This window comes from Sardina pilchardus, chromosome 7, assembly GCF_963854185.1.
Source record: "Sardina pilchardus chromosome 7, fSarPil1.1, whole genome shotgun sequence".
Taxonomy (NCBI): domain Eukaryota; kingdom Metazoa; phylum Chordata; class Actinopteri; order Clupeiformes; family Clupeidae; genus Sardina; species Sardina pilchardus.
The window spans coordinates 12,434,668-12,447,167 of NC_085000.1; the positions used below are offsets into that span (position 1 = coordinate 12,434,668).

The window sequence follows — 12,500 nt, forward strand, 5'->3', positions numbered from 1 at the left end:
TAGGCTGAAGGTGGGAGCACTCTATGCCACACACACATCAGCTGCCTGCTGGCCCTAGCTGGGCCTCTGCTCTGTATGCTAACAACTAACGCCTCATTTCACTTCTACTCTGCTTTCTCCTGTCATGATGCTTTTCTTTTCTGAAACAGCTGTCATGGTGGTCATCTCTACTCTCCTGTTATGATGCTTTTCTTTTCTGAAACAGCCGTCATGGTGATCATTTCTACTGTCCTGTTAGTTTAAATCTGAATCATTTCATAATAGTTTCTCATTCATAACACACTTTAACTCACAGTGGGGTATGAAAGGTGCTCCATAAATAAACCCCTGTTGTACTGCAGTAGCACTATATAACCACACCCACCCCAGAACCTGTATAACAGTAATACTACTGTATAACCCAACCCAGTGCTGAAGAGATGTCGCCCCAGAACCTGTATAACAGTAATACTATATAACCCAAACCAGTGCTAAAGGCATCTCGCCCCAGAACCTGTATAACAGTAGTAATACTATAACCCAACCCAGTGCTGAAGACATCTCGCCCCAGAACCTGTATAACAGTGGCCTGGACTACAGAGAGGCATGCCTGCCCTTTGAGACGCTGGCAGTGCCACTGAGAACAGGTCCAAGAAGAGGCCCTGCCAGGCAGAGCGGATCCAAGAAGTGGCGCTGCCATGGTCGACAGGTCCAAGAAGCCACTGAACCCCCCCCCCCCCCCCCCAGTTCCCCTGAGTGCTGTTTATGGCTTCCCTGTGTGTGTGTGTGTGTGTGTGTGTGTGCAGTAGCAGCAGATCTGAGCAGTAGGCTGGAGTGTAACGTGTGTGTGTGTGTGTGTGTGTGCAGTAGCAGCAGATCTGAGCAGTAGGCTGGAGTGTAACGTGTGTGTGTGTGTGTGTGTGCAGTAGCAGCAGAGCTGAGCAGTAGGCTGGAGTGTAACGTGTGTGTGTGTGTGTGTGTGTGTGTGTGTGTGTGTGTGTGTGTGTGTGTGTGTGTGTGTGTGTGTGTGTGTGTGTGTGTGTGTGTGTGTGTGTGTGTGTGTGTGTGTGTGTGTGTGTGTGTGTGTGCAGTAGCAGCAGATCTGAGCAGTAGGCTGGAGTGTAACGTGTGTGTGTGCAGTAGCTGCAGCAGCAGAGCTGAGCAGTAGGCTGGAGTTTAACATGTGTGTGTGTGTGTGTGTGTGCAGTAGCTGCAGAGCTGAGCAGTAGGCTGGAGTGTAAAGTGTGTGTGTGTGTGTGTGCAGTAGGCTGGAGTGTAACGTGTGTGCGTGCAGTAGGCTGGAGTGTAACGTGTGTGTGTGCAGTAGGCTGGAGTGTAACGTGTGTGTGTGCAGTAGGCTGGAGTGTAACGTGTGTGTGTGTGCAGTAGGCTGGAGTGTAACGTGTGTGTGTGTGTGCAGTCCCATGTGTTAGCGGCGGCGGGCGCACACCTGTACTAAAGCGGTTAATTAGTGCAGCAGCCTCCACAACATGCTGTCTGGCCTCACAGTGCTTTCATGTGCCGGCTGCATGGGGCTTCACTGTGTGGCTGGAATGCGCAGCCTGGAACCACATCACACACTGGGGGAGAGGAGGGGAGATGGGGGGGGGGGGGGGGGGTTAGCACCACGCCCCCCCCAGCACCACGCCCCCCCCAGTCCCTTCTCCCTGCACCCTAAACCCTACTCAATACACCCCACTCCCTACACTTTAAACCCCACTCCCTACACCAACACACACTACTCCCTAAACCTCTGCACCCTAAACCCTACTCAATACACCCCACTGCCTAAACCCTTGTCACTACTCCCCACACCCTGCACCACTCTCTGCTCCTCTACTCCCTGCACCCTAAACCCTCTGCTCCCTGCACCTCTACTCCTCTGCTCCCTGCACCCTAAACCCTCTGCTCCCTGCACGCGACTCAGCCTGGGTTAACAGCTGGAGACCACGGAGAGGCACAGCACACTTGGCAGAAACACACGTCATTCCTCTCTCACTCACACACTCTCTCTCTCTCTCACTCTCTCTGTACCGCTCACTCTCTCTCTCTTTCTCTCTCTCACACTCTCTCAATTCAATTCAATTCAATTCAAAGGAGCTTTATTAGCATGACTGTTTGCACAATGTTGCCAAAGCTAGTGTTACAGATAACACAGTAGTATCATAAAAGCACTGAACGCACTAACATACAAAACATCTCTCTCTCTCTCTCTCTACCGCTCACTCTCTCTCTCTCTCTCTCTCTTACCCCTTTCTCTCTATTTCTTGCTCCCTCCCTCTACCTCCCTCCCTCTTATTCTTTATCTTCCCCTCTCCCTCTATCTGTCTCTCTCTCTCTCTCTCTCATTCTCTCTTATCCCTTTCTCTCCATTCCATGCTCCCTCTCCCTCCCTCTTATTCTCTCTCTTCCCTCTTCTATCTGTCTCCCCCTCTCTCTCTGTCTCCTTCTTTCCCTGTCTCTCTCTTTCTCACTCTTTCTATGCCTCTCTCTCTCACACACACACACACACACACACACACACACACACACACACACACACACACACACACAGACCAGCTCCCTGAGGAGAGCAGCGGCTGGTGGTTCAGCTGCTAAGCAGTGTCCCCTCGGGGCCGAGCACAGAGGCGTATGGAGACAGCAGCACACACACACACACACACTCGGGCGCGAGCACAGAGGCGTATGGAGAGAAGAGAAGAATGCACAGAGGCCATAGTCAGCTCAGTGTTGGCCTGCCCTGACAGAAGCAGCATTACTGAGAGGCTCTGTGGACACAGCCACCGGCACCGCGGCACAAGACACTGGAGACGAGCCGTCACAAAGCAGCCACTGACACTGCACACATTGTGCACTCGGCTATTAGGCCTCTTGCAAGACGCTGATGATGTGGCCTCATGAAAGAAAATCTTTAGAGAACAGCATTGTTAAGTTGTTGTTTTTTTTTCCAACGGTAGGCGTAGGCTACAAGAATACAAGCTGTATTTTTTGCAAATGGTGCAGTCGTTCATCGGGTAACTAGCAGTTACGCACTCATCCCTTTTTTTCCTGGGGAATGAAAACTTGCCTGGCAGTCTATTTTTGTGTGGCTGAGTCTTCCGTCTCAGCATAAATTGGTTTCCAGCTGTCTGAACCCGCTCAACCTCCACAACCTCTCCCCTCCGCATTCAAGACGCTTTATCACGCATCATGTGATGCTCACTGGAGTCCGGTGGAGCTCTACTGCCCCCTCGTGGCCGAGGCTAACTAATTACCCGGAAGAAGCGCTGAACTAGAAATGTCCAGTTTGTTGTTTTATTCTGCCAGAGACAATTAGCCTCTGTGTCTTGGGCAGATGTTCCAAGGGCAGATGACCAAGGTACAGGGGTAGGAGAAATAGTGATGGACCTTATATGGCCCCAGAACAACTAAGGAAAAGCACGGAGAATTAAGAATATTGTCTTTTAAAAACGAACGTCACTAAAACAACGCAAAACTGAAAATATCATGCTGGTGTGTGGCCAGTAGCCTACTAGGCATATTATCTAACATGGTAACGTTATTATCATCTAGCATTCCCATCATTCAAACCTAGACCTAGAGCTTCGACAAGATGATAAACAGTTTTCACATCTCAACCAAAGATTTTATAAGTTTTGCGATAGTGCTACATATCTTTAATTATCTTATTATCATTGCAAGCTAACAACTCACCAATAGTATGTCACACGACACTTTGTGCATTGAAGATACGCTGGCTTGTGACATAATTCACATAACTTCTTCCCACCTTTCGGGTTAGACAGTGGAATTACTGCAGCTGACATGTTTCACGCTATTACTCAGACGAGCTCTCCACACCTACAAAGATGAATTGAGTTGACAACCTCACTTAGCGTTAGCACGACAACTTCTTCAGCCCAGACTGGACGACGCTAGTGTGTTTCTATGGAAACGACCCCTGAACTTCTCAAACATCTCACTGGTTTGTCAAAATGAATGTGTTTCTGATTCCAAGTCGTCAAAGAACACACAAAGGTGTTGTTTTTTGGAATTGATTTAAGACTATACGTACAAGTGGCCTACAAAAAAGAAAATGACAAGCGTTTTTCCATTTATGTTATGTTTAGAGCCCAGAGCCGAGATTTGTCAGAGCCGTAGTGTGCACGCCATCTAGCGGTTGAGTGGTGAAATAGTAGCCTATAATCAATTTATTTTCAAAAGAAACTTTCCAATGATATTCTGCTCAAGTTAAGTTAAAAAAGCTTCTGTAACGATCCCTCTCATTTTTCTCTTTCCTCCTCCCCCATCTTTTTTACTCTGCAGTCCCCATTATGGGATGGAGGCTCCTGTGTCACAGACTCAAACTCATGTTTGCATTTTTATAAAGTCCTCACTGTACATCCAAAGGGCCTTATAATACAGACAAAGCTTCATTGGTTCGACAGCCTCCTGGGTGTTGAAGCTCTTAACTTACGCAGTTTGCACTGTTAGTGAGGGAACTGGAAAGTTATAGTTCTGGAGAGCCTCAACCACTGATCTATAAAGAATATATTAAATAGTAATAAATATTCTTTATAGATCAGTGGCCTCAACAGGCCGCGGCTATGTGACGCCACACTGTCACCGGTCAGTGAGGTCGCCATGGGAGTGGCTGCTGGTCATCTTGTCTCCAGTGGTGACACACACAAACACCACACCATCCTCAATTCAATTCACACCAGAGTGGAGTCTCTAAATCTCTTTCTCCCTCCTTCTCTCTCTCCCCCTCTCTCTCTCTCTCTCTCTCTCTCTCTCTCTCTCTCTCTTCTCTCTGTCAGACACACACACACACACACACACAAAGCAGAGGGACACAAAAAGCGAGTCTCTCACACAGCTTATGCCAACACAAAGACAGTCTCTCCTCTCCTCTCCTCTCCTCTCCTCAACCACAGTCTGACTGTACGGCGCTGTATTTAAAAGATGTTTAAAAACGAGATGAATTCACATGGTTTGAATCAGCTCTCCTTAGACCCTCTCATCCCTCAGCTATCTTAATAAAGAACCGGTCACTACACACACACACACACACACCTCACACACATATAAGCTCTCACCGTGCTGCCACACACACACACACACACGCACACGCACACGCACACGCACACACACACACACACAGACACAGACACAGACACAGACACACAGACACACAGACACAGACACACACACACACACACACACACACACACACACACACACACACATACACACACACACACACACACACACTACATCACGCTTCTGAGGCAGGGCATACACTAAAAAAACATGGTTGGTGGTGCTATATACTGTAGAAGAACCATGCAGGCTTTAAAGAATGATTTATAGGGGTTTCTTTGATAAGCCCTTGTTACGACCCCCTGTGCCCCAATCAGGCTCTGTGCAGTCAGTGCACGGGCAGTGCAGACCTGGTCGTCTTAATTACATATTGCACACACCTGATGAAGGTGTGGCTGCATATTTAAGGGGCTTCTACACACTTCCCGTTGGGCACTATCTTTCATTATGGGCACTGGGTGCCATTAAGGCATATTCTCTCACACTACTTATTTTCTCTTTAGCATATACTCTTTAGGATATACTTTCTCTTTAGCATATACTCTTTAGGATATACTTTCTCTTTAGCATATACTCTTTAGCATATACTTTCTCTTTAGCATATACTTACTTACTTTCTTATTACTGACATAGGCATCGCACACATACACTTAACTTATCTTTCTTTCCCCTAGACATTTGACTACATATATTTATTATCTTTGACTACTTTAAATAAAATACTTTTCGGTTAACCTTAATTCTGTTGTCTGCCTCCATTTTATGTTATGGCTAGAGCCAGCCGTAACATATTTGGGGGCTCGTCCGGGATAATAGTTTGTGAGATTGGACCTAGACTGCTCCCAGTAATCCAGGTGAGCACATTTCCGAAAATTCAATTGAGTTAATTATCAGACTCCGGTTATAGGTAGAGTGCTCCAGCTGGGCTCAGCCCTTCCAACGGTGCACTGTTTTTTGTTTTGTCTTTTCATATCTTTATTTAATTTTAGGGGTAATCCTGGTCGGGAATCTAGAGTTCCTGTTGGGGGCACGCTTCTCGCACAATTTGTTAATCATAATTGTGACGAGGTTCACGCGTTAATCAGTCGCCCCGAGGCCGGCACGCTCCTGAAGACTAGTCAGGTGGAGGTAGTTGGTTATGGTATTCAGGAAACCGGAGGACTGTTTAATAGCAAATTCAGCAAAATACTGGCGATTGGTCGACGGATTTTCACCTGGATTAATGTGGAGTGCTCTTTGTCTGTGTGCGTGCTTTGGTAAGTTTGTAGCGTTCGTTTTGTGATTGGCTAATTGTTTGATGACTTGTGAATGGCAAGCACAAGTGATTGTCTGAGTGTGTTAGACTATCCTTAGTCATTGTATAGCCTAAAGTTTTGTTAGGATACGAACGGTTACCTGTGTGTAGCTGCTTGCGAGAGTTCGTAAGCGAGATCTTCAGCCAGCGCTAGTGGGTGCCGGTGAAGTTCTGAATGACTTGTTTATGCGGCTTGCACGGGGCAAGTTGTCACGTCATTTTTTAGTAATTTGCTACACTCGTTGTGATAACAGTAGCCTAGTGAGGGTTGCATGGTTACCAAGCGATTTCTGTATAGCATTTAGGATGTTCTGGGTTAAAGCAAATTTTTTTGAATTTGAGTAGGCCTACGTTTTTTGTTGTCGTGCCTATCTGCCATCATTGATTTGCTTGCAGTAATCCTCATAAGGGGAGTGTTTGTGTTGTGTGAGGAGCGATACATTTATGCCGTTTGTTTTTTATAGTTGCCTATTCCTGATCTGATTTTATATTACCAGGAGGCTTGGTTTCCATTTTCGACGTATATTTCATAGGTCGCGATAGCCTCTAGTGGTGCGCTTTGGTTGTTTATCTTGTGCCGTATTTAATTACAACTTCCCTACTTTTTACAGTGGTCATGGCTACGTTTCTAGAGGAGTTTTTAACTAATCCTTCAGAAGAGTTGCTAGTGGGTTTGACCAAGGACCAGTTATGGCAGCTGTCTGAGCATTATGAATTAATAATAACTTCTCAGGAGAAACATATTAAAGAAACTTTATTTTTAGCCATTAAGAACCAGTTAACAACTAAAGGTGTGTTTGGCGCAAAACCTATTGAAACTATCCCTGGTGATATTGTAACAAAAGTGAGTGAGGAGAAACAAGCCATGGTTCTGCAACAAAAGCAGTTAGAGCTGGACCTTGAAAAACTTAGGGCTGACAGAGAGGTTCGAGCAATTAAGGAAAAGGAGATAGAGAAGGAGATTGAGTTTCGTAAGCTAGAGCAGCAAATCGAACTGGTGAGAATAGAGCGTGAAGAACGCGAACAAGAACGGAAGCTGGCACGTGAAGAACGTGAGCGCGAACGCGAACGTGAGCGTGAGCAAGAACGTGAACAGCGCGACTTCACGCTCAAGAAGTTAGAGCTCGAAATAGCTGGTAGAAGACCTGAGTCTCCTCTCCCTGCAGCACCTCATATTAACCCTATAGATCCAGCCCCAGAGTATGTTGTGCCAAAATTCGATGTGGCTCGTAATTTCCGACTCGTTCCACCCTTCGTAGAGAAGGACGTGGACAAATATTTCACCCACTTTGAAAAGGTTGCCATTACTATGAAGTGGCCTAAGGAGATGTGGCCTCTGCTTCTTCAAAGTGTGTTAACTGGGAAGGCACAAGATGTTTTTACTGCACTTAGCATTGAGCAGTGTAGCCAGTATGATGTTGTTAAAAGGACAATCTTGCATGCATATCAACTGGTCCCTGAAGCGTATAGACAACGTTTCAGGTATTTAAAGAAATCACATCAGGAGACTTATGTGGAGTTCTCTAGGAATAAAGAGAGAACCTTTGAAAGGTGGTGTGCATCTCAGGAGGCTGAGACACACGAAGACTTAACACAGCTAATCCTTTTAGAGGAGTTTAAAAATTGTCTTCCTCCAGCAATAGTGGTCTACCTGAATGAACAGAGGGTGCAAAAGTTGGAGACTGCGGCCGTCTTAGCTGATGAGTACCATCTCACACATAAGTCTTATGACTGGCGATGGAGTAATGACCGAGTTCAACAGAGCAACCTGCCAAGGAATAGACTTAGGCGTGGGTCTAGAGACTCAGACTCCCAATACTCCTCATCCTCTGCTAGTTCCAGTCGTGGCCCTGTCACTAGAGAGATCATTTGCTTTTATTGCAGGAAGGCTGGACATAAAGTGGCAGACTGTTCAGCACTTCTTAACAAGCATAAGGCAACCAAGTCTGTGGGATTGGCCGTGTCTGGTAGAGCTGATAATTGTGATCAGAATGAAGACTCTGTTAATGGTGTTTCCTCTCCAGGATGTGAGAACAGTGTTCTGCTAGGCTATGCACCTTTCATCACAGACGGTGACGTGTCCCTATTGGGTCAGGAGTGCAGTGCACCTATCCGCATCCTTCGAGATACAGGGGCAGCACAATCCATTTTACTAGCTGATGTTTTGCCCTTGTCTGACAAGACTGCAACAGGAGCTTGTGTTCTACTCCGAGGTTTAGAGGGAGCCACTATTAAAGTGCCATTACACAAGGTTTACTTATCTTCTGACATAGTCACTGGTAGTGTGGTGGTGGCCGTGTGGCCGAAGCTACCAGTGCCTGGTGTCTCATTTATTTTGGGAAATGATTTGGCTGGAGTGGTGGTAAGGAAAAGCTCTGCATTGTGTCTGCCTATTTTAGAGTCTGTACCTGAGATGGTGATAGACCATGAGATGGTGGAACCACCTGTGTGCGCAGACCCGTCTGCTGCTGAGCTAAATTCCAGCAAAGATCCAGCAGATGTCACTCAGCCTGCTACTGCTATGATAGAGTGCATGGAGCCGACTGGCTTGGCTGATTCATCTGTGGGTCTGGTTAAGGGTGTGTGTTCTGTATTTGACTGTTCTGTTCTGCTTGTTGATGAGCCTAAAGCAGGAAGTGTCCTTGCTGTACCAGCAGAATGTGTGGAGCTTGAGAGCTCTAAGTTGTGTTCGGAAGTGTCCGATAGTAGTTTCTCCAATGGTGTTCTGTCTAATGTTGGCTTTACGGAGCCTCACCTCTCCCTTTCCCTTGTTGACCCTGATTACATCTTCACAGGATATGGTGGTGTTAGTGGGATGGTACCACCCATTAAAGATGCCAGCCATGTCTCTGCTACGAAACAGGGACTGGTGAGTACCTGTGGTTCAGTTGGGCTTGTTTGCAACAGGGGTAGCTCCCCATGTATGCTGCTCAATAGCACAGGATGTGTACATTATAGATACACCAATGCAGTTGTAGACTGCACCACACTGTTGGCCATTGGTGGTCATTGTGATCACTCTGCCCATCGAGTGATCTCACAGAGCGTGGTTAGAGAACCATGGCCTGATTCTTTTGGAAGGGAGGTGTTTATCACTTCATACTCTGATCATTTTCAATGTGACCATCTTTGTTGTTTCTTTGTGCTCATTGTTCTAGCTTTTATTCCACGGCTAGTTCACCATGTGGGATGGGATATTTGTGGGATTTGTAGTTATCTTCTATTTATTTGATCTTTGTATTTTTCATGTCTCTCCCTTTTCTCTATGTCCTAGGGCCCAGGATGTGGGGATCTTGAAGCGGGGTTGACTAGTTGGGATCACAGGATGTCTTTGTTTATGTTCTGTATCAGGTTTCCTATTGGGAACCTTCTTTTTGGAAGGGAGGTGTTACGACCCCCTGTGCCCCAATCAGGCTCTGTGCAGTCAGTGCACGGGCAGTGCAGACCTGGTCGTCTTAATTACATATTGCACACACCTGATGAAGGTGTGGCTGCATATTTAAGGGGCTTCTACACACTTCCCGTTGGGCACTATCTTTCATTATGGGCACTGGGTGCCATTAAGGCATATTCTCTCACACTACTTATTTTCTCTTTAGCATATACTCTTTAGGATATACTTTCTCTTTAGCATATACTCTTTAGGATATACTTTCTCTTTAGCATATACTCTTTAGCATATACTTTCTCTTTAGCATATACTTACTTACTTTCTTATTACTGACATAGGCATCGCACACATACACTTAACTTATCTTTCTTTCCCCTAGACATTTGACTACATATATTTATTATCTTTGACTACTTTAAATAAAATACTTTTCGGTTAACCTTAATTCTGTTGTCTGCCTCCATTTTATGTTATGGCTAGAGCCAGCCGTAACAGCCCTTCAAAATGGTTTAAGGAACCATTTAGAGGTGCCATATATGAACCACAAAAGAACCATTTTTGGCTCTATATAGCACCTTCTCATCTAAGAGTGCAGGTTGGGAGGGGCTAGTATATGGCCACTGTCAGGGAAGGAAGATCTACCCAGGCCTGAACTCAAGGTGACCAGATGTCCGAGACAAAAAACGGGGACGTAATCCCAAAAATGTGGGGAAAACGGGGACATTATCAGTTTCATTATCAATCTGATTGAAATACATACAAGTTTTATCTTCAAAAAACGGGGACATACTGTAGGTAGCTTCTCTGTATTTCCCCAGGGACAGGCAACCAAACACGGGGACTGTCCCCTGAAACCGGGGACGTGTGGGCACCCCAGGGCCTGAACTCATGATGGGTTTCATAAGGAGTAATGTGTGTGTCTGTGTGTGTGTGTGTGTGTGTGTGTGTGTGTGTGTGTGTGTGTGTGTGTGTGTCATAAGGAGTAATGTCTCAGTGGCAGCTTCATACACACTCTCTCTGGTCGTCTTAGACACAAGAGCAGAACAGTCTGGCACCTCTCTGACATGAGAGGAGAGCAGGCAGTTCTTGTGTGTGTGTGTGTGTGTGTGTGTGTGTGTGTGTGTGTGTGTGTGCCTGGCAGCAGGGCCTCTGACAGGGCGAGGAGAGCAGGCAGTTCTTCAGCGCAGGGCGGTAGAACACTCCATCACCCGAGTGACAGAATGAGGTCCTGCATCTCACACACATGCGCTAACTAAACCTTTAGCGCGCATGCTCACAAACACACACACACACACACACACACACACCAACTAAGCCGTTAGAAAACGAGCTCACAAACACACACACACAAACACACACACACACACACACACACACACACACACACACACACACACACACACACACACACAGTCACACACACACTCCAACTAAACCCTCAGCTTTCGTGCTCACACCTACATACGCACGTACGCACAAACAAGGCCCTCACACTAAAACGCACACACTGCAGCAGGACTAAAAAGCTTCGTTCTTGATTGTCCTAAAAAGCTTCGTCCTTGATTGTCCTTGACAAATTTGTGCACACTCAAAAAGAAAGACTAGCAGAAGCATGCCAAAGCAAACACTCAAACCAACACAATCAGTGGAGGGACATCCCTCTCAATCCCCCATAATCTGTGCAAAACTCACTCACTCCGAGAGCAGCTCCTCTCCTATCACCTCTAACTTGAACATGCCGAACGTGCCCTTGCTGTGCTGTTCTGAACCCCATCTCCCGCCTCTCCTCTAACCTGCCGAACATGCCCTTCCTGTGCTGAGTATATGTGCTGTCCTATACTCATATATGTCCTGCCATGGGGTCCTGATGAGGAGAATTAACCCCTTAACTGCTGAGCCAGTGGTGCTCCTGGCTCACATAAACAGAGACTGGCCACTCATCCATCCTCTTTCAACACGTTTATTATTTCAGAAATATCTGTTCAACTGCTGCATTTTTTTTCCTCAAAAATGGATTCACATTTGATCCTGCATTTGTATTATAAAGCAAAACATTTTCACAGCCTCAGACAGAATGGACACACACATGCCAAGTGTCCTCCCACACACACACACACACACACCAACTGTCTGCATCCTCACCCGAGGTGCGCAGTACGCACATGCAAGTCACACCCTCAGGACGACCTCTAGACGACCTCTAGACGGCCACATTTGCACACAAACTGCACATGCCCATATAGAGCGCCAGCACATGGACACAGATGCGAACCCACTGACCCTGCGTGCTCTAGTGAGAGTCTGACCCGTTCAGCGTAGCTATAGTGCTGCCGCTCCTACCACACTGTTCGTAGGGCACCAAAGCGCCATTAGAGCGCCGCCACATGGACACAGATGCGAACGCACTGACCCCGGGCCCGTTCTGACCCTGCGTGCTACGCTACGCTGAAGTCTCATGTGTGGCACACACTGTGCGTAGGGCATCAGAGGGCCGAGGGGCCAGGGCTGTACGCTTAGCTTTTTCACTAGGAGCATAGGTGCTCCTAAATGAAAAAATTCAGGAGCACAGAAAACAATTTAGGAGCACTATGAAATTTCATTGAAAACCTTATTGCCTTAAGCAGGATACAGATCATTCACAGCAGTGGCAATCCTAGTCTCTGCTCAAACCTTCCATACACACAGAAAATGGCTTGTCTGGTTTCTATTTCATATTTTTAATTCAGAATTTGTATACATTTTGTTAACAATTCA

General features: G+C 46.5%; 1 protein-coding gene across 1 annotated transcript in view; it reads right to left on the minus strand.

The window, feature by feature from the left end:
* Positions 1-4,016, minus strand: part of zmynd12 (zinc finger, MYND-type containing 12) — a 19,636-nt gene extending 15,620 nt beyond the window's left edge. The window contains exon 1 of the mRNA XM_062542164.1: positions 3,673-4,016. Coding sequence (XP_062398148.1) covers positions 3,673-3,785 — 113 coding nt within the window. The 5' untranslated portion in view covers positions 3,786-4,016. The remainder of the gene's footprint in view (positions 1-3,672) is intronic.
* Positions 4,017-12,500: the final 8,484 nt, after the last annotated feature.